Raw genomic sequence first — 22,197 nt, 5'->3', positions numbered from 1 at the left:
TCTTTGGTTCACTGCAGTTTTAAGAAGAAAATACTCAGCAATGGTGTCGACTTACACATGGTTTGTCCACATAGACATATAAACAACATTAAAAGCTGGATTTTCTTCTTCTTCTTTTTACCACAGGGGGGCTGTAAAAGAACTGTAATAGTATCTCAGTGACAGTAAAATAACGCTGCGGTCTCTCTCTCGTCTCTCAGGAGAAGCAGTACGCCCAGTGGATGGCAGCGTGTCGTCTGGCCTCTAAGGGGAAGACGATGGCTGATAGTTCCTACAACCTGGAGGTCCAGAACATTCTGTCCTTCCTGAAGATGCAGCACATGAATCCTGATCCTCATATCATAGAGCCCATCACCACCGACATCAACCCTGAGTGTCTGGTGTCTCCACGATACCTGAAGAAATACAAGAACAAGCAGGTAAATGAGAGGCTGAGGCTCCGAGAGAGATCGGTGTGCCACTGCAGCGCAGAACACAGACAGAAAACTAGAGGCAGAGAGACAGACAGTATATAACGAGACATAGTAGGGGTGTAGCGGTACATGTATTCGTCCCGAACCGTCCATGCATACAGTCAGTCACAGGCGATCCACACTCCAGTCCAGAAGGGGGCGCACGCTAATGCAACGACAGGAAAAAGAGCAGAAGAAGAAGAGATGATCCATTCACGAACCCTAAACAAGCGCTTGCTAGTAGCCAATACGCTGAGTTTTTTAAATAATTTTTGTGACGCTCTCTACAAGCTTCTCGGAAGCGGCATCCTTTCAAAATGAGTGTTCATTTTGTGTTTTTATAGCCGTACTGAAAGCAACTCACCTCAGATCTTCAAAATAAATAAAAGTGAACAAGAACGTTCAAACTGTCAGCCCTTTGTTAACAGACGAGTGTATTCTATGACAACGATTGTTTCAGTAACTCATGATGTATTTTTGATAATATTAATATTCATGAATTTGATTATGTTGGCTACTTATCCATTTCGTTGCGAGTGCCGGGAGCTTGCCGAAAGAGCGCTCTTCTGATTGGCTGTGATTTTTATCACGTCCCATAGTCGTGTCGGGCCGAACATGTAAATGTATCGAACCGTGACCCCAAAATCGTGATACGTACCGAATCATTTTAGTTAGATTCATGCATTTGGCAGACGCTTTTATCCAAAGCGACATTGCATTTCAAGGTTCACATTTACATTCTTATCAGTTCTTGCTTTCCCTGGGAATCGAACCCATGACCTTGGCATTGGAAGGAACAGGAAGGCTACACACGAATCATGATTTCTGTGTACCGTTACACCCCTAATACATAGTAATAAACAGCAGTATATTAAATATTAAATATATCACTGAGTCCTAAATGGTAATGGTATTTTCTTTTTACACAAATTAAATCAAAATAGTCCGCTTTTTCTAAATGCATGCGCCAAACACAATTTTGCATTGGTGAAATTTTTCAAAATAATGTTTTTTGGTTATACTTGATTGAAAAACAAGAGCAAAGTGTAAGTATGTGGGGAGGGAGTGTGTGTGGGAGTCCTCAGACTGTGCGCTCCTGTGTGTGTGCCGCTGGTGTCGTCTTACAGTGGCCCTGGACTCAATCCAGCCCCTGTGATGCTGGGGGATGGTGGGCTTCCCGTCCTCATCTCACCCGCCCCCCCACCAGCGTAAAGCTGCGAGAAACTTTGAGGAGTTGGGGTGGGGTCTTCAGAAACAGGCGGGAAGAACATACAGGAAACAAGCCATGCCTGGGAATGTGGAGAGGGAGTCTGGGAAGAAGACTTCAGAGGATTCCTGAACACTGCAATGCAAGCTCAGATTCTGTTCTTCAAAGACTTCCTCTGGGATTTTACTCCCAGATCACGTGGGATAGAAAGCACTTGCTTTTGGAAACAAGGATAGATGACTTTCTCACTTCCCGACTTCTTTATCTTAACAGGACCAACAAAGCGGATGTATTCATCCAAATGGTGGGGAATTTCAGAGGTCTCTCCAGTAGCATTGGGTTTTAAGTGTGTGTGGCGCCGCCTTGTGGAGTCAAGGGTGTGTGTGGTTTGATGTGGGATGAGAAATGTTCAGGTTAATCATAAACTACAGCTCAGCCATGAACTTTGGACCCCTTTTATATCTTTAAAATCCTGTTTCCAGACTTTTAAAAGTGAATCGATTTGTTCTCAGCACAAAATATTTTTTTATTTCATTATTTGTTTTATATCTTTAGTTTATATCTTTTTATTCAGAGCTTAAAGAACAAACCAAGAGATATTAAAAAAAAAACTAGAAGAGTGAAGCTTGATGACAAACTCTGATGTTGGCTTGACCAAGCTTTTAAAAGATATCTAAAACTTTCAAACAAGGCTTTAAGGTTTTACTCAGAGAAAGTCAGATAAACCAATACAAACTCAGAAAAATAATACCATATTAGACTACTTTAGACAAAATTGGACTAAGAAACCTATTAAAAAAAACAAAAACAAAAAACATTAGACCTCTTAAAAGTGCCCTTTTTTGACTATGAAAGTTCATGGAAATTCGGGCCTGTTTGGAAGTCCACTAGATTTTAGAAAAGATGTATTGTCAAGCCAACATAATAAACCATAATTATATTAGTGCATAAACAGCTTAAACTGAGCTTTCCCATTATAATCAGTAAAGCTGAATCTACACTAGGATGGCCCAGCCGCCACAGAGTTTGTAGAGTAGACTCGTCTTCTGCTGGGGTCAGTGGTGTAGCAGGATCTCTCAGGTTAGTTGTCATATGTGTACGGTTGATCCACCTTGACCTAATGTGTTCCTCTGCTCTCCTGCTGTAAACTGATGTGTGCACCCTGCCCTCTTCTCTCTCTGTGCATTAACGGTTGTTTTGATTCTGTTATTCTGCTTGTTTGCTGCATTGTTCATTTATTTGCTTTTCCCTTGTTTCCTCTGTGTGTCCCTCCTCCTGTTTCCACACTCCTCAGCCTGGCTTTGTCAGGGACTTGGTAAGTCACTTGTTTGACAGCTGGTAAATGTCCGTGACTCACTAACACTGGTGCTGTGTCTTATTTCAGTAATCCTTCTATTAACCACTTTATCATTTATTGCTGTAGCTCAACTCAAAAGCTCGCCTTTTTTATTATTATTTGAAGATCATGTTTTGAGTCACTGGTGTCTCCCCATGAACAGCTGTTTGCCTGAATGGTGTTGAGTGAATGAATGCTGTAAACACTCAAATAATGTACAAGCGCTCATTTCATGGATATTTTAGAAATATTCTAATGAATATAGAAGCAACTTGTAGTCTCGTGACTTTGAGGCTTATGATGTCAGATTAGACCGTAAAACTGTCAGCCTTGTTATTTTTTTAGCATTTCAAGCATGATTATATCCCTAAATATAATCATTTTGTTATTATTATTATCATTATTATTACAATTATTGTTTTGTGATATTTATTTAGATGACACCCTGGGCTAGAGACCTGCGCGGGACACAATGTTCAGTCCCGCTCCCGCCCGCTCCCGCAGTGTTCAGTCCCGCTCCCGCAAAAGATTTGTCATTTTTAGTCCCGCTCCCGCCCGCATCTGTGATATTATGTCCCGCTCCCGCCCGCAAATGCCCGCAAGACGGCAGGCAGCAGGATGGATGTTCACATTCTGTCTCACGAAAGGTCTTGGAAAAAAAATGCGTGCGCACATAATTCCTTACAGTAACTAACGCCAACAAAGATAAACATTAATCGGCCCAAATTTCAATAGGCTTAATTATCATGTAACATAAAAACAGCCTTAGGCATGGCCTACACACATAGGAACATTTGTTAAACGGATCATTTTTATCCTAGACTACAGGCCATTTAAACATTTAAAATGTGATCACCAAAACACGAAACGGTCCCATATTAGGCCTACGAACAGCATAATATTCACTAGTAGGCTAACAGTAACCAAAAAAAAAAAAAAAAAAATAATTTATTCGATTAGGTAATATTATTATCTATCTAATATATATAATTATATATTAGATAATGTTAGAATGTTATTGCTGTCTATTTTGAGCTTTCGAGTTCGAACACGGAGCAGCGGGAAGGAATTGTCTCTTAACAAGTGTGCGTGAGATTAGGCCCCGCCCGTACTCCAAAGGACAACATCCACAAGTTTAGGCTGCTTAAAACGTTTTTATTGCTGCCAAACAGAATCTCCCTCAAAACTACAAATTATGTACGCTACTTTAATCATTTATATATTTTACTTTACACTCATATTTAATTTGCGGGAGTGCAGCGTATCATCCCTCCCGCCCGCACCCGCAAGTGCACCTCCATCATCCCGCCCGCGCCCGCAATGACCTTTCAAAATTTGTCCCGCGCCGCACTGTTTTGCGTCGCAACCCGCGGGTCCCGCGGGACTCCCGCGGGAGTGCAGACCTCTACCCTGGGCCCTATTTTAACGATCTGAAACGCAAGTATCAAACGCGAAACGCAAGTAACTTTGTGCTATTACACCGGCGGGATAAATGACTCTTGCGCCCGATGCAAATCTAAAATGTGTTGGTCTGAAGTCGCTTCATTACTCATAGGTGTGGTTTGGGCGTAACGTGAAATAAACCAATCAGAGAGTCATCTCACATTCCCTTTAAGAGCAGGCGCGCTTGTTCCATGGCGGATTGCTATTATAACGGCGGATTTGCCAGGAGCGGTTCACAGCCGAGGAGACCGACGTTCTCGTCAGGGCCGTAAAACACAGAGAAGTGACATTGGGGATGGAGAAACACCCAAATTAGCTTCGGTTAAACAGGCGTATGATAATTTGGGTAAATGTGTAAGCTCGATTTATGCCTATTTTTTCACATCTTCATGGACAACACAATGATTTCCCTCGTGTGGAATATTTTTCCTTGAAATTATGTATGGTTTTCTAAAAATGAAAACTGCTGCGTCTGTGTGTAGATGAGAGAATCAAAGTGTATGCGCGTTGTGCACACGCTACATTGTGGCCAAGCATGCGCCCTTAAAATAGCATCTAAATAACGCACCACTGACTTTAGACGAGGTTTCTCCTGGTCTGTGGCGGAATTGTTTTCTGGAACTGAAAAATAGCACCAGGGAACGTTTGCGCCGGAAAACACGCCTCCTCTCTTCGCTGAACCGCCCCGGGAGCGCAAGTTAATTTCCTAATTTACCGACGTGCGTCTGTGGAGGGAAAAGTCCGCTGTGCGCGGGTGCAAAATAGGAATGATACATGCGTCGGTGTACAAAGTCAATTGCGCTGGGTGCAAGATAGGGCCCAATGCCTTTTCCTGCAGCTCCTAAAGGGACACGGTAAAAAAAAAGAGATGGGATGAAAATTATATGCAAATCTTTTGTGATAGAACGCAACGTCTCTTGGGGAACACAATAGTTTCACGAGCGAATGGAAAGTTTTCTTCCCATCTTATATTTTTTTTATCCCCATCTCTTATGTTCCCGTTGGGGGGCTCCATAATTTTCACTGTAATAGACAAATTATTTGTCTAATAGGATGTTTAAAATCTTACAGAAATGTTTTTTTGAAAAGGGCCTCTGTGTAATTGAAAGACCCTTTTAGGCAGTTTTTAGCATGTCAGCTGATCCGCAGCTGGGAGAAGCTTTTATGAAGCAAGTCATCGATCAGTGGGAGGCTCCAGTGACATCACTCATTTCTTTATGTGAAAATGTTTCATGCTCTGGGAAAATGGGGACTAAACAATGGTAGCTGGGATTGCAATGGCTTCAGTGTATGTATGTTAAGTGGCATGTATAACAGATCATAACGGTTGCTTGAACAAGAGGAGGCGTCTCATATGTTCACAGTGATGTTAGTGGTGATTGGATACGGCAGTTTCTTATTAAAGTGTCTGGTGTTGCATTCTTCTCTGGGGTTGTTTCCTAACGACAGTGTCTGTGTGCTCACTCTGTACTCCTGCTTAAGTTATGATTGCTTGTAGCACTTGTTTATTAATGTTCACATATGCATTATCCTCAGATTTCCGCCCGTATCCTGGAAGCTCATCAGAATGTGGCCCAGATGAGCCTCATTGAGGCCAAGATGCGCTTCATACAGGCATGGCAGTCCTTGCCGGAGTTTGGAATGACCCATTTTCTTGCCAAGTAAGTTTCTTCTAGAAAACCCGATGTTTCTGTCAGATATCTTGATTAAATGATTGTCGGCCAATAATAACAGAATTTCTCGTTGAAGAAATAGAAAGCTCTAGGAGTTACTGTTAGAAACTTGGTCTCAGAAGAAAAAGAATACGTTTAAAAAAATCAGGCTCTTTCATCTTTTACTTGCCTTGATGTTGTTTCAAACCCATCCGACTTCATCCACCTTTCTTCTGTGGATATAAATGAATGGGGACTGACGCTTTCGGGCCTCAAAAAAGACAATAAAAATATCAAGTCAGATCAAGTTTATTTGTATAGCACCTTGCACAATACACATTGTTTCAGAGCAACTTTACAGACAATCATGTTGTTATTGTTAATAATATCTTAATAGCTTTATGCCTAACAGTCTCATTTAGAGCTGGGTGATAATATAGTGTACATCTTAGTCTCGATATTAACTAATATTAATCAAGCAGTTCAGATTTGCTAAATTGCTTAATGTGAGTGTACTTTATGTATGTGGGAAAGTTGGATGAACTATAAATCCACCTTTAAATGTATCTTTGGACAATATCTCTGAATCACTATCATGGGTAAGTGATGCATATAAATCACAGGTCTAAAAATTTGATCATTCAAACTTAGTGTCCCTATTATGCTTTTTTGCATCTTATCTTTCATGTAGTGTGTAATAAAGCTGTTTGTGAATGTAAAAGGTCTGAAAAGTCTCAAATATCAAAGTGCAGATCCTAAAAGAAAGAAACAATTCTAAGTGGTTAACAATCACAGCAGACTGAGCCATCTGACCAATCAGAGCAGAGTAGAACAATCACAACAGACTGAGCCATCTGATTAATCAGAGCAGAGTAGACCAATCACAACAGACTGAGCCATCTGACCAATCAGAGCAGAGTAGACCAATCACAGCAGACTGAGCCATCTGACCAATCACAGCAGAGTAGACCAATCACAACAGACTGGGCTGTCTGACCAATCAGAGCAGAGCAGACCAATCACAAAAGACTGGGCTGTCTGACCAATCAGAGCAGAGTAGGCTTTCAGAAAGGAGGGGCTTAGAGAGACTGAATCTTTATCGAACCGTTTCAGACTCTGTGAGAAAAGAGCTGATGCTGCAATGTATATTATGAGGAAAATTAAAGTGTTTTTTGACCTTGCATGCATGAAAACCTGTAAGAATATCAAAATTAGGAACCTTTAAAATAGCAGCATAATAGGGGCACTTTAAAATTGAGTGTTACAATTTAGTCATGTTAATTAAAGGGATACTTCACTGCTGGTAAGATGAATGTGTATTTAAATTGGGTCATTTATGTAGTAGAAATGTGAAATTATTTTAGAAGTTGGTGCCTTCTAGACTGAGAAAAGCCAGAAAATGAATTTTTGGCTCATGTGGATGAAAGACAACAACTCCCAGAATGCACTTGCTTCGCTGCCCTTCGAGGCCCAAGCCACGCCTACCGGTTACAGAGGGCAGTGTCGGGAGAAATGATACAGCTAGGATACTAGTCGACTGGAAACTGAAAAGACGGTGTTTTATGGTGAGATCCCCCTATGGGCGGGTTGAACACATGCGGGACGAGCTCCTCCTACTGGCTGTAGTCTCTCGCCTCTGGACTAAAGAGCTTCTGATGATGATAAATGATTTTTACATCATCTGAGTTTTTTTTCCAGACACACAATACAGAAATCTCTCGTCTCAGGGCGACATGAGGGAGGGAAGCACGGTCACTCCAAAATACTCCGGGTTTCTACTGATACAAAGCTTAATGCTAATCGCTGAAGTATCCCTTTAAGTTAATTAAGACATGGCATAATACTAAAACATTAAACATTGTACATATTATATTTCGTCCAAGAGTGTGCAAGCCAAAGGCAGCTGTGGCAAGGAATTTGAATAATGAAGGAAAAAACATTTTCCAAGTCTTCTGAAGTCATGACAGATTTGTGTTAGAAACAAACTGAATGTAGTTATTCTTCTCTTCCAAAAGAGCTGGCAAACGCTGCAACGGGATCATTGAGTAAGTGTGTTGAACTCGGGAACCAGATAAACCAGTTGATTGAAAAGATCTGACTCAGAAATTATTTGTTCACAAACTGGACAGAGCTACTTCTTACATGAGCTCTCGTGCAAGTGCCGGTTCAGATTTCCAGTGAATAACAACTACATTTCAGCCTCACACAATGATTTCATATAGCTTTAGAAGACTAACAAAGAGTACATTATATGGCACTCCTCTGCTTAAAGTTTCAGTCCCCATTTATTATTACAAAATTGGAGTCGCAAGTCCTCAGAATTTGCCCTCAAAAGAGAGTCACACAGGTTTGGAACGACATGAGGGAGAGTGAATGATGACAATGTTAAGTTTTGGGTAAACTATCCCTTTAAGAAGTAATTTCCCTAATATGTCCGCCATTATATCTTTAATTTCTTCTTCTCGTTGTCTCTTCACATAATCTAGTCGGATAAAGATTGAACCTGCCTTTTCTCTATATTTCTGTTGTTAATTGTTCAAGTTCATCAAATTAGGTTTCAGGGGGGCAAGAAAGATGAGCTGATCGGCATCACCTACAACAGACTGATCCGCATGGACGCCGGCACAGGAGACGCCATCAAGACCTGGCGCTTCAGCAACATGAAGCAGTGGAACGTCAACTGGGAGATCAAGATGGTGAGATGCTCTTTATGTCACGCCTTCATCTAGGGCTGCTCGATTATGAAAAAATCATAATCACGATTATTTTGGTCAGTATTGAAATCACGATTATGTAACACGATTATTTCACATGACTTTGGGAATAACGTGTTGCATTTATTAAAAAGACACCTTTCAACAATTCTTAAAAAATCCAAATTTGAACATTTATTGTACTTTTTGAACTATTAAAATAATATAACAGATAATACTTCAATAAGTATTTTAATAATTCCCGCAGGTCTACCTCTTATAATGCGGGAAATTCCCCCGCAAACATTGATTCACTTTAGCATGTAGATTGTATGAGTAGCCTAAATTAATCCACACAGATTATAAAATCAAATCTATCATTTAAAAACTTTCTCCAAGACGCAATTTCACAAACCACGTGAGTGTTAGCGGCGCTGCGTCTTCTCTCTCTCGTGTCTCAAAATGGGTTGGACGAGGTAAGCGTCGAAAGTACACTCTCGCGTTTAGGAGTCGGGACATGGCGGAATTGTCGCTTGCACAATCGGGCCAGCATTGCATCGTAACTAAAGTTGATCATTTTCACTTCTTTAAGTCTTATCAGTTTTTGGTTAAAGTCCAAAGTAGTCGATTGCCGAGTTCACACGCATAGGTTTAGTTACCTATGATCACGCGCGTGAACTCGACAATCGACTATTTTGGACTTCCACCGAAAACAGGATGTAAACACAGGTATGTGCGCTGGCTTAAATAACATCATTTTTATACATATCTTTCACATCTACTGCAGTCAGATCCACTCGTGTTCACTCAGAAGGAATCACTCACATTTTCAAGGATGAAAGGATCAAGGATGTTAAGAGGCTAAAAGCAGGTTTAGTACTTGCCCCATTGAAGTCAACAGGGTGCAAATTTTAAAAAGAGGATAACTCTGTGTAGGCAACACCGATTTTTGTCGTTGTTCTCTGTATTGACAGCACTCCAAATGTACAATAAAATGAGCTCAATGTTAAAATTGACCGGAGTTCTCCTTTAACTTAGTCAGTCAGCTCTGATAGCAGATCACTCTGAAGTGTACTGTGGGCTCATGCATGCTCTGTAAAGCTGCTTGTGTATTGTGAAAAGCGCTGTACAAATAAACATGAATTGAATTGAGATTTCCGGCTCTGTTCTCGCGTCAGGTGACGGTGGAGTTTGCGGACGAGCCGAGTCTGGCCTTCATCTGTGCCGAGGTGGACTGTAAAGTGGTGCACGAGTTCATCGGCGGATACATCTTCCTCTCCACGCGTGCCAAAGACCAAAACGAGTCTCTGGACGAGGAGATGTTCTACAAGCTGACCAGCGGCTGGGTCTGAGAGGCGCTCGCACCGCTTCACTCTCTCGCTCTCACTCTTCCTCTCCTTTCACAGCTCCATCGGCCTAATCGCTCAAACCTTTATCATTTACGTTTAAAACGCGTTCATAACACTAGCAGAAGCGCCGAGTCCGTGGAGAACCTGCTGCTTCCCTGATGAAGCATTAAACATAGCCATGACCTTTCACCCCTGAATAGAAATATGCAGATTATTTATTTGTCACTAATTTACGTTGCATCTCTCCGGGTAATTGTTGAATGTTGCTCGTCTTTGGTGATAATCGTGTCGCATTTATGTGATGTTATAGAGACACTAGAGAAGGGTTTGCTACGCTAGCTTTAGCGTTGCTGCTTCATTGAGTTGATGACGCCACACTTTTGTCAGGAATCCGTTCGAGTCGGTCGCTTCTAAGCACTTCTAGCGTGAGCTGAGTCTCTGCTTCGATAAGCTGACGTTTGAACACTACATTTAATGACACAGATATTTTTTTACACTACGAAGAAGGAGAGTCGCCCACGTTTTTGTAGCAAACCGCTAGCAGTGAAGCAACATAGGACGACATTATGAATCTGCTTTTGAAGCTCGTTGATTTCCCACTGTTGGAAGTTTCTTTTTATTATTATTTTCCTGTTATTTTATTCATCACTCTTTATCGTGAACCAGTATAGTATTATTCAAAAGTATTTCTTTAATACCCACCAGCGATAGGTCACAAACCATGCAATTTTCTTTCTTTTTCTTCTTCTTTTTTTTATTTCTTTCCAAAATGAAGGATTGTTAAATGAAGTATTAGATTTGTTTTGTATCTAATGTATAAAAAAACACACACACACAGGTTTTAAAAAAGAAATTGTACAGTTATTTTTTTGCTGCTTTTTTCTGTCATTTTTTGGAAGTGTATTTTTTCCAGAAGAGAGGGAAAAAAAGCCATTTTTTTGACATTTGAGGATTGGTGCCTGTCGATCTTAAGGACTCTTAGAAAAATATATATAAGTGCATATGAAGAAGTGGAATAAAATCATGTAGATTAAGCCATTCTGTTGAAGTCTCCGGTGAGAAGGAGCGTAACTTAATCGACACTAATGAAGGCCAGCAGAATCACTCCTCCTCTGCTATCACTTCTCGTCAGTATTTCTCCTGATGTCTCCCCATATGAAGGCGGTTTCAGAGCCAGAAATGAAGGTTATTATTATTATTTTGTTTGTTTATTTGGTTTTGTTTTCTCAGATGCCAGCAGTGCGTTGCATGGCCTGCTGTTTTAAGATTGTAAAAATGCCATTTACCTGACAAATAAATAATAAAATCATTTTTATTTAAACTCTTACGAGGATGATTCAGCAGGCCTTTGTTCCACGTGTGTTTTTCCCATCAGCCCCTGCAGTGGCCCGTCTTCACCACACGAGAGCAGTCCTGAAACACTTCTGTGAGAGCAGGTTTACTTGGACTGAGAGATGCAACCGTTTTACAATTCTACAACCAGTCCATTAATTCCAAGTACAGAGTATAACACAAATTAAGGCTTTAAAGGGATACGCCACCCGAGAATGAAAGTTCTCTCATCATTTACTCCCCTCTTGACATCTCTGCCGTTCACAAGTTTGGGGTCGCTAAGATTTTTGTTTTTAAAAGAGTCTCTTCTGCTCACCAACGCTGTTTATTTGATTAAAAATACAGTAAAAATTGTGTAATATTATTCCAGTGTAAATCAGCTGTTTTCTATGTTAAAGTGTAATTTATTCCTGCGATGAAAGCTGAATGTTCAGCATCATTACTCCAGTCTTCAGTGTCACATGATCCTTCAGAAATCACTCTAATATGATGATTTGATGCTCAAGAAACATTTATGATTATTATCAGTGTTGAAAACTGTTCAGATTTCTGTGGAAACCGTCATACACTTTATTTCTCCGGATTCTTTGCTGAATGGAAAGTTCAAAAGAACAGCATTTATTTGAAATAGAATCTTTTGTGACATTTTAAATGTCTTTACTGTCACTTTTGATCAATTTAATGTGTCCTTGATGAATAAAAGTATTAATTTCTTTAACTTCTTTCCAAAAAAAAAAAAATTCTTACTGACCCCAAACTTGTGAACGGTAGTGTATATGACATTCCCTCTACAGATTTTTAGGAATATGTTCCATCTCTATATTCTGCCGGTTGAGTCTTGGGAAAAACCGCACGCGACGATCGAGACGATAATCCATACGATCCCGCTGGATGAATCGATGTCTTCTGAAGCCAAACGATAGGTGTGTGTGAGACAAATACTGACATCTTAACCAGAAATCATTGCTTTGTCTACATTTGCGTGCATTATATGCACTTTCAGAGAGGGATTGTTTTCCTAAACATCTTCATTTGTTTATTTGACAATAATAACTTCATATACACCACCGTTCAAAAGTTTGGGGTCAGTAAGATTTTTAATGTTTTTAAAAGAGTCTCTTCTGCTCACCAACGCTGTGTTTATTTGATTAAAAATACAAACAAAAACAGTCATATTGTGAAATATTATTCCAGTGTAAATCAGCAGTTATTCCTGTGATGAAAGCTGATGTTCAGCATCATTACTCCAGTCTTCAGTGTCACATGATCCTTCAGAAATCACTCTAATATGATGATTTGCTGCTCAAGAAACATTCATTATTATTATCAATGTTGAAAACAGTTTTTTACATATTTATTTCATGATGCTATGATGAATAGAAAGTTCAGAAGAACAGCATTTATCTGAAATCTAAAGCTTTTGTAACATTAAACACTACCATTCAAAGGTTTGGGGTTAGTAAGAATATTAATTTTATTTTTGGGGGAAATAAATAAAATAAATCAATACTTTTAATTCATTAAGGATTAATTAAACTGATCAAAAGTTACAGTAAAGACATTTATAATGTTAGAAAATATTCTATTTTAAATAAATGCTGTTCTTTTGAACTTTCTATTCATCAAAGAATTAAAAAAAGAAAATTGTACACAACTGTTTTCAACATTGATAATAATCATAAATGTTTCTTGATCATCAAATCCTCATATTAGAGTGATTTCTGAAGGATCATGTGACACTGAAGACTGGAGTAATGATGCTGAAAATTCAGCTTTGATCACAGGAATAAATTACATTTCACATAGAAAACAGCTGATTTACACTGGAATAATATTTCACAATATTACTGTTTTTTTTTTTTTTGTTTTTTTTTTTTTTACCAAATAAATGCAGCCTTAGTGAGCAGAAGATACTTTTAAAAACATTAAAAATCTTACTGACCCCAAACTTTTGAACGGTAGTGTATATCAGGGATGACGTGAGGAAGAGTGAATGATGAGAGAACTTGAGTATCCCTTTAAACATCATCATTTAGACATTTTGGTGTCTGCATAATAATGAATTGTAAATGTAGCCTCTCGTAAAGTTAGTTTGCTTTACTGAGGTGATCGAGCAACATGCTAAACCACGTTCTGTAGAAGAACATGCGAAGTGTTTAAAGATAACCTCGCAGTGTTTGAGTCGCTGGTGTTTCAGAAAGCTCAGCTCCTGTTCCTCGAACACGTCTCCGTCATGTTTGGGTGCTGATGGTTTACATTTGCTCTGTTCAAAGGTTATTTAAGACCTCATCAATATTAAGCTACAGGACGGGTGAAGAGAGGCGAAGTTTGAAACTAATGTTCTTGCGTAATCTTTATTTTAACTCATGATTATCAAGTATCACATTGTCTTTTTAATTTTGATGTATGACTATTTTATTCTGTTTTTGAATGACCACAAATATGGCACAACAAGCTAGCAGATGTTCTTGGTCTTCTGTGACAGAGCTTTAACCAAAGAGTTGAGATATTTATGTACTGTAAGAGCAGTCAAATAAACATACAAGAAAAACAACTTCATTTTCCATTTTTGTTTAATCCTGCTTTTTGATTTAAAAAAAACGTCCACTTCGACATGATATCTTGCCGGCTGGTTATGCCGAACTCACACACATTAATTTTTAAATACATTTTTAGTAAGAAGACTTTTGCTTATTGTATGAACATGAACATCTGCAGCTGCTCTCGTTAAAAGTGCAGTTTTATGAAGACATTCATATATAGGTACAATTAATATTTGACTACAGAAATCAAAATGATCGTTTATGGCATAATGTAGAGGAAATATGTGCCATTTATAAATGTTTAATAATTAGATCATGGAGTTTTTAAGGTTAATGGATATTAACATTAATAAGCTTATTTGAGTTCATGTGAAAAACACACAAAAAAAACACACATATGCATACATTAACTTGTATATAGAACAAATAAACTTACCCCTCTTTAGAAACACACTCAACTTGCAAAAATGAGATGCTCACAACAACCCAGCCATAGCGGTGGAGAGTGGAACTGCAAGAGCTTTCCTGGAATAATGCAAAACCTAGAAATAACCAATTCACAATTGCTTGAAATCGCAAAAAGATGTTAAACCGGACAAAGGTGATGTTGGCAAATCCATGAATGTTGTACAAAACAGGCTTGAAACTCTTGAGCTCAAGATTCAAGATACACACACACACAGTTATATAGAGAATATGTAACTAGCAGTGAAATGTTATGACAGGTCCGCTCCATGGACAGTGCAATTATTATCAGGATACAAACACAAGAAGATATACGGATAAATATAGATATGTATGTGCTAATAAATATTTAGGTGAGCAGAAATGTACAAGAGAAGAATGTGCAAACAGGCTGTACATAGTAGGGGGAAAAAATCAATGCATGGTCAGATGAATAATCTTGAATGAAAGGAACACTGCTTCTTTAAATGATAGAGTAAGTTTGACTGATGCAATATGACACAGTGGGTGTGAAAGGTAGGATGACCTTTGACCTGAAGATTGTCATTTCTGCATTATAAGGTTGTTCATTAAATGTAAACACACATTATTGTGCCAGGACTGGTTTTATCTGTCACTGGTATCATGGAGAAGGGGGTTGATTATTTTATGATTGACATGTGTAGTTGACTGTGATGGACTTGTCGTCTGTCCTTACTTAATGGACGGATGGATAATGGATGGAAAATTACGTTTTTTAAATAAAAACCGCAATAAGTTCAGAGATGATGACTCCTTGTTTTTGAGAAAATATAGACAGAATACAAAGCTTTATCAATAAGTGCTGAGGAAGAGCTGAAATTCAGATATGCTAATAGACATTACTATTCTGATACATGCTGCAAGCAGTCGACCAATCACAACAGCTCGAGCCATCTGACCAATCAGAGCTGAGTCAAGCAATCACAACAGACTGAGCCATCTGACCAATCAGAGCAGAGTAGACCAATCACAACAGACTGAGCCATCTGACCAATCAGAGCAGAGTAGACCAATCACAACAGACTGAGCCATCTGACCAATCAGAGCAGAGTAGAACAATCACAACAGACTGAGCCATCTGACCAATCAGAGCAGAGTAGACCAATCACAACAGACTGAGCCATCTGACCAATCAGAGCAGAGTAGACCAATCACAACAGACTGGGCCATCTGACCAATCAGAGCAGAGTAGACCAATCACAACAGACTGGGCTGTCTGACCAATCAGAGCAGAGTAGACCAATCACAACAGACTGGGTCATCTGACCAATCAGAGCAGAGTAGACCAATCACAACAGACTGGGCCATTTACTTCGAATATACATAATAGTGTGCAATGATGTCAACGTGTTTATTGATACACTTTATCATCCAAATAACACATTTTATTAATTTAATTAAAATAAAAACATTACAACTGAACCATAGTTATCAAAGGTAATTATTATTATTTTGTTTTTTCATAAAAAGTGTCAGTCACATACAGAGTTAAAAAAAAAACGAATTCAGCAAAATTATGGACAAAATGATGAACTCTGATTTGTAGTATTTTCTAGAAATAAACACTGATCTTATACACTGTCTTATAGTTCTCTCTCTAAACGCCAGGACTTCCTTTACTGTTTAATCTCCCGAGACCCAGAATTATTTTTTTTATTATTATTATTTTTTTTTCATGTCATCACATTGTTTAGAGCATAAGAGACAAATGGTAAAAAAAAAACAAAAAAAAAAACATTGAAAAATAATATTTTATTCATATGTTATGCTATGTCCTCTGTAGTGACACCAGAACTCAGTTGTTTAAAAAATAAAATGACATGAAATGATATGTATAGGCAAAAACAATGGGATTTTTATTTTTATTTTGTTTCAATCACCAATAAATTTTGGGGTTTCAGGATTTTTTTTTAACCAACATTTGTATAAAGATGATTCTCAACTATGTTATGAAAGATATAATGGAATGAATTGATACACCATTTTTCTTCATGCAATATATGAGTAAAATGGCCATGAATTAATATGCGCACAATAATGTGTTCTTGGAGCAACATTTAATGGAAAAAGAAGTGTAATATTGGAGTAATAATTGGCAAATTTTAATAATATCTAATATTTTATAGGAATATTGATGTATAATTTATTTCCATATTCACTTGTTGTGTCTCCCAAAATGCCTGATAAACATGAAGTCCTGATGTCCTCTGGAAAGTCAACAGAAAGTCATTTTTTGATTTGAAACCCCATAACGTTTTCCTGAAATGTTGGTTTATGAAATACAATTTGAAAAGTAGTCCGATTTAAATTATAATTACAATATATTATCATATTTCCTACATTTGATCACTACATTAATGTCAGATATTTTTAAAGACCAAGGAGAAGTTGTTTTCATGGTGAAACCTCCAAACATTTAAGACAGTTAATACATATATTAATAATAGACAAAAGACTATTCCTGGGTCCCAGGAGGTTAAAACTGTGTGTAGCCTATTCCTGAACAGCTCCAGTATAGTTGTATAAAGCCAGAATGAGGAAATTAAGGAATTAAGGAAGTGAACTGTAGCAGGTACAGTGTCGCGCGCGCGCGCTCCCCGCGTCTGATCCACGTCACGCACATTTCCACGCGGTCGAGCAGTGAAGCAGCTGCGGTTTGTGCTGTCGACACACACACACACACACACACACACACACACACTACAGAGTAAACACTAGACGAGCACTAATCGCTGCAGAGCCCGTGTGTGACAGGAGAAGCGCGCGCTCAAACTTTGCACATTTCCAGATGGAGAACACAGCCTAGACGGAGCGCGAGAGAGTAACGCTGAACTCACAGTGAAAGGTAAGAAGAAACACACCAGAAGATGATGATTATAGTGAGAGAAGAGGAACACTTATCAGTCTGAAGATGCTGTGAAGCTCTAATAGCCTTATTATTTTAAAGTTTTGCCTGTTTGTTGTGACCGAACGCGAGTCACGGATCTTGTGTGACAGAAAAACCGCTCAATTCCTCTCAATAACATCTTTATGAAACTAACACAGTGTGTCTGGTGTGTGTCTGGCGACTAACCCGCAGTCAGGCGATCTCTTTCAGTTTCTCTTGAAGGAACTTTAGACTGGAGTGACTCTTCAGCGCGTATTCCAGCTTTTACGAGGATAACACACACTGATTTCACTACAGAAAGTTTCATTGATCTGCAACATCGCTGCTGGTTTTTATTTTCAGATAAACGGCACAGAAGGAATGAATATTTGCAGATACATCATTTAAACACTGACTTGTGACCGGCTGTGTTTCTAAATCTTGTCAGCTGCCTTGCTAGACTGCATGTGTTTAATGATGAAATCTCAGTGAGCTTCTCGTTTTCACCTCAGCACTTTGGTTTCATCACAGGATTAAAACAACCATTGTGTGAACTACCAAAAACATTAGACCTAACAACTTGTATTGTGATTACATCGTTGATCTATGTACTATTCATTTAAATGTACTCATGTTTTGAATAGTACTTTTTATTAATAATATAATAATATGTTTATTGTATAATAATATGAAATAATATTGTTCAAGTCACTGAAGCCTCTGGTCATTTCAGCTGTCAAGTCAAGTCACCTTTATTTATATAGCGCTTTTTACAATACAGCTCTTCAAAGCAGCTTCACAGTGGCCTCACATGACCAGCCCAGTGTGTCCCACTAAACCCTGATACTGGACACATTTGCTTGTGGAAGGAATTCATCATTGCTGGCTTTGAGTAGTTCAGAGCTCCTGAAGGGTCATGATGGCGGAGGAAAATAATGTCAATGATTTTGCATTCTCTCGCATATGTTTTGCGTTCCCACGAGAAACTTTGTGTTCGCTTGTCATTGGCATCAGCAGTGGAAAACTTGCTTACGTCTAAATTCACACTGCTATAAGATGACCAGCGCAACATAAACCAAATATTACAGACTGTAGATTTGCAACCAACATGAAAATCCAAGGACATGCTTTGAAAATACCTGGGGTTTACAAAAAACAAAAACTAACAATGTACATTTTTTACAGACAACATACATTACCAAAAGTGGCTAGAGAGAGAGTTGTCTAGATTATAATCCCTCAAATTGCAAAAATATATTTTATTTATTTATAATCCTTTGTTGTGATGCAGAAATCACTTGGTGTGACAATAACGATCCTTTTTTTTTTTTTACAGTGAAAATCACATTCATCTGGCAATTAAATCAGTTGTAAATAAAGTTTGGTTAAAATATATGCATTATTTTACAAAAATGTATGTATTAATGTGTACTGCACGTGCTTGCGAAGATAAAGGCCTCGGACCTGTGCAATATAGTAGAAACGATATATAATATAGCATAACGAGATTTATAAGCTTTTTTGTTTGTTGGCCGGGAATGTTTAGTCCGGGAACACCACAAGTGGGACTTTCTTGTTTGTACAAAATAAATGCATTTCAAAACAAACTTCCTGGTTAAACATTAAAGCGCTCTAGTGTGATAAACACAGCAATTTTGTACCCATATTTTGTTGAATATTGACAAATTTATCCACAAATAATGCTTTTTTCACTCAAAAACTGAGGTGCATACGCTCAGATCAACGAGGACGATCAATCCGTTTAAACAAAGCAATACAAAACCTGAGCTAAATGACAGAAAACAAGTCCACAATAAGATTGAATCCAAGAATTGGTAATAATAAAGCATAACTAGCCACTTTTACCATTTTTGACCGGGAACATACAGGGTTTTCAACACCACATACGGGTTAGTGAGATTAAAATAAATGGTCCTCAGTATTTGCTACAGATCAAGTCCAGAAGCATCAGTCCTGCTCTATTACTGTGTGATTAAACTGCTCGAGTTGAGCTTTCTTCTTCTTCTCGCTCTCGACTCGATGCCTCTGGTCTGATTTAGGGTTTATGAGGGGATTGTTTCAGGAGCGCTGGTCTAAATATAATGAAGTCCACATCAGGTTTCTTGGGTTTATTGGGTTCTTGGTAATAATTCTCACTTACTGCTGAATCACCACACCAGATGGACAGCCCTTGTATTTATGTACCGTTCAGCAACCTCTCCCCAGTGTAGAAGCTTATTTATTCCTCTCATTTTATAAGTATAATGTGTCACCGCAAAACATAAGTGTATTTTAATATAGCAGAAATTATATGAGCATAAAATTGATATGGTGAATGTTGAGAATTGATCAGGGAAAAGGCCGAGGTGATTCCTGAACGAGTAAAAGATGATGTACAGCATATCAACAGCAGTGGAAGGCTATTAGCTTTTCGGCTGATTCAGGGATTCGCAAACTGGGGATTGATGGAAAGATAATAACTAATTGAATCATAAAAATAGAAATTAGAAAAGAGGCAAAATGGAGAGATATTAGACCTCAGTAGTAATTAAAAGACATTTTAGATGATTCAGTAAAAATGGGGCAACACTTTACAATTAGGTTCATTAATGTATGGAACTAACATGAACTAACAATGATCAATACATTTGTTACAGTATTTATTAATCTTTGTTAATGTTAGTTAATGAAAATCCAGCTGTTCATGCTAGTTCACGGTGCATTAACTAATGTTAACAAACCCAACCTTTGATTTTAATAACTTATTAGTGAATGTTGAAGTTAATATTAACTAAGATTAATAAATGCTGAAGAAGTATTGTTCATTCTTAGTTCATGTTAACTAATGAACCTTATTGTAAAGTGTTACCAAAAATGGCTTAAAAAGCATAAATACAATTACTAGTAATATGATTAAATTGCTTATGACTTCTGACCAATTGGCGGCACTTTTACCAAGTCGATGTTGTGTGGTCAGTGTGAGGCGACAACAGCTATGTTTCCATCCACCTATTTTTATGAGCATTTTCATCGTTTTGCATGAGAAACGCTGGATGGAAATGACAAAATGTGCATAAATTAAAAAAATGTGCATTTGAGTCGGATAAATGTTTAATCCGATAAGAAAACATGCGCATAAACTACGATGGAAACACATTTATTGAATAAATTCTGATGTGCATTTAAAAAATCACGTGACTTTGCGATGGGACGGCATAACTGGACCAACCAGCGGACCGATCTCGTTGCACAGCTTCTGAAATTAGTTTTTGTTGTTGTTCTGAAATGCCTAAGCAAAGTCTGTTGTCTACATGGTTCGGTATAATGACCTAGAACTGTCTTACACGACGCCAGGCAAACCTCAGAAAGGCATTTATTGCGTTTTGTTTGCGCGCTCTGAGGTGCAAGTAATTTACAGTATTATTTAATTAATTTAATATATACGACATTATTACATGCAGTGGCTTCTCGTACTGCAGCAACCTCCATTTTTATTGGTGATATTTAGTGCCAGATTATCAGGAAGTGACGATTTTGTTCTCTTTGACTCACTTGATGGAAACTTGCTTTATTTGCAAATGTTTTATGCACTATTCCAATTTTGCACTTAAGTTAAACTTGCGAACTTTGAATGGAGACATAGCTAATGACACACACCTGCCGATCTGTACGCATTTTGACCTCAAAGTGGTATGATTTGTCACTCTAATCTACGCAAACCTGGTGACGTCTCTGTGCACGTGCAGGACACTCAATCAACGGCAAAAGAAGAGATCGACCAATCATAGCGCTGGGTTCATTCCACAAATAGAGACCACAACCAAATCCGCTCAAACCCCCTTTAACCCCCGTCGTATGAGTAGTTTCTGAAGCGAGGACGGGACAGTAGTCACTGTACTTCTAAGTCCGTTTAAAAATGTCATTTTGGTGATCAAAGATGATTTTTAAGGGATAAAATGATTGACTACAGGGGGACTTTAAGTTAAACAGGCTGGGGTGAATGTTTTACCATGTACTGTACTGTAGTAAGTGTGTTTTTGTTTTTTGGCAGAATGAAGAATTTAAAGACAGACATACAGTAAATATGAGTATTGTCAAATACAAAGAAAATAAATATAAAAAAAATAAATATAAATATATATTTATATATATTAGTTTTATATACTATATAAATATAAAGAAATTTAACAAGTTTCAAAAGCAAGTTCCTCCAGGGGCATGGTGCCAATGACACGTATCGAGTTTCGGAATGATACGCTAATACGTTCGTAAAATACAGCATTTTATGACAAAATTAAATATGCCCCAAATGGTCAACATGGGAAAATTGGGTATCCTTCGACTCGGTATGCTGCATTTTTTTATTTTATTTTTTTGGCAAACCGTTCAGAAGTTATAAGCAAAGCCATTTTTCCTATCTCCTGACCAGTAGGTGGTGCTGTGCCGAAACGCTGCATGTAGCCTCAGGTCATGCTTGTGATGACATGCACCAATATTCATCTCAATACGCTATAGTGTTGCGGAGATACAGCCTCACATCCATTTTGTGTGTTCTTCGTCAAATTAGTTTGCGCGTTCTTCAAAAAGGAGCATGGTCTGAAGCATTTAGGTTAAAATCTGATGAACCGTCTAGGATGAGTTCGAGCCTTTTCAGAAAATTCCAAATTCCATTCCATTTTCCACTGAAAGTGACATCATAGTGTGCAATTCAATCATCTTGAGCCAAGGAATTTTGTTGCTAGCCCTTATAGTTCAAAAGTTATTAGCACAAACATACAACTTTGGACAGTTGGTGGCGCTAGAGAGATTGAGTTAGACTCCTAAATTACTGTTGTTAA

General features: G+C 38.3%; 2 protein-coding genes across 6 annotated transcripts in view; both read left to right on the top strand.

Annotated features, from left to right (window-relative positions):
* fermt2 (FERM domain containing kindlin 2) overlaps positions 1-11,457 on the top strand; it is a 69,889-nt gene extending 58,432 nt beyond the window's left edge. For 2 of the 4 annotated variants that reach the window (XM_081394350.1, XM_081394348.1), the window contains 5 exons: positions 201-419; positions 2,954-2,974; positions 5,975-6,099; positions 8,645-8,786; positions 9,962-11,457. In XM_081394350.1, coding sequence (XP_081250476.1) covers positions 201-419; positions 2,954-2,974; positions 5,975-6,099; positions 8,645-8,786; positions 9,962-10,135 — 681 coding nt within the window. In that variant the 3' untranslated portion in view covers positions 10,136-11,457. The remainder of the gene's footprint in view (positions 1-200; positions 420-2,953; positions 2,975-5,974; positions 6,100-8,644; positions 8,787-9,961) is intronic. The other 2 variants (XM_081394351.1, XM_081394349.1) reach the window with 1 other exon arrangement.
* A 5,588-nt stretch (positions 11,458-17,045) lies between these two features.
* The window catches only part of stxbp6 (syntaxin binding protein 6 (amisyn)), a 62,443-nt gene continuing 57,291 nt past the window's right edge, over positions 17,046-22,197 (top strand). For both annotated transcript variants that reach the window (XM_081394358.1, XM_081394356.1), the window contains exon 1: positions 17,046-17,338. The gene's annotated coding sequence lies outside the window, so the exon portion shown is untranslated. The remainder of the gene's footprint in view (positions 17,339-22,197) is intronic.

The sequence above is a fragment of the Scardinius erythrophthalmus genome (assembly GCF_964197995.2).
Source record: "Scardinius erythrophthalmus genome assembly, chromosome: 19".
Classification (NCBI taxonomy): Eukaryota; Metazoa; Chordata; class Actinopteri; order Cypriniformes; family Leuciscidae; genus Scardinius; species Scardinius erythrophthalmus.
This window is presented reverse-complemented; position numbering and strand designations above follow the sequence as displayed.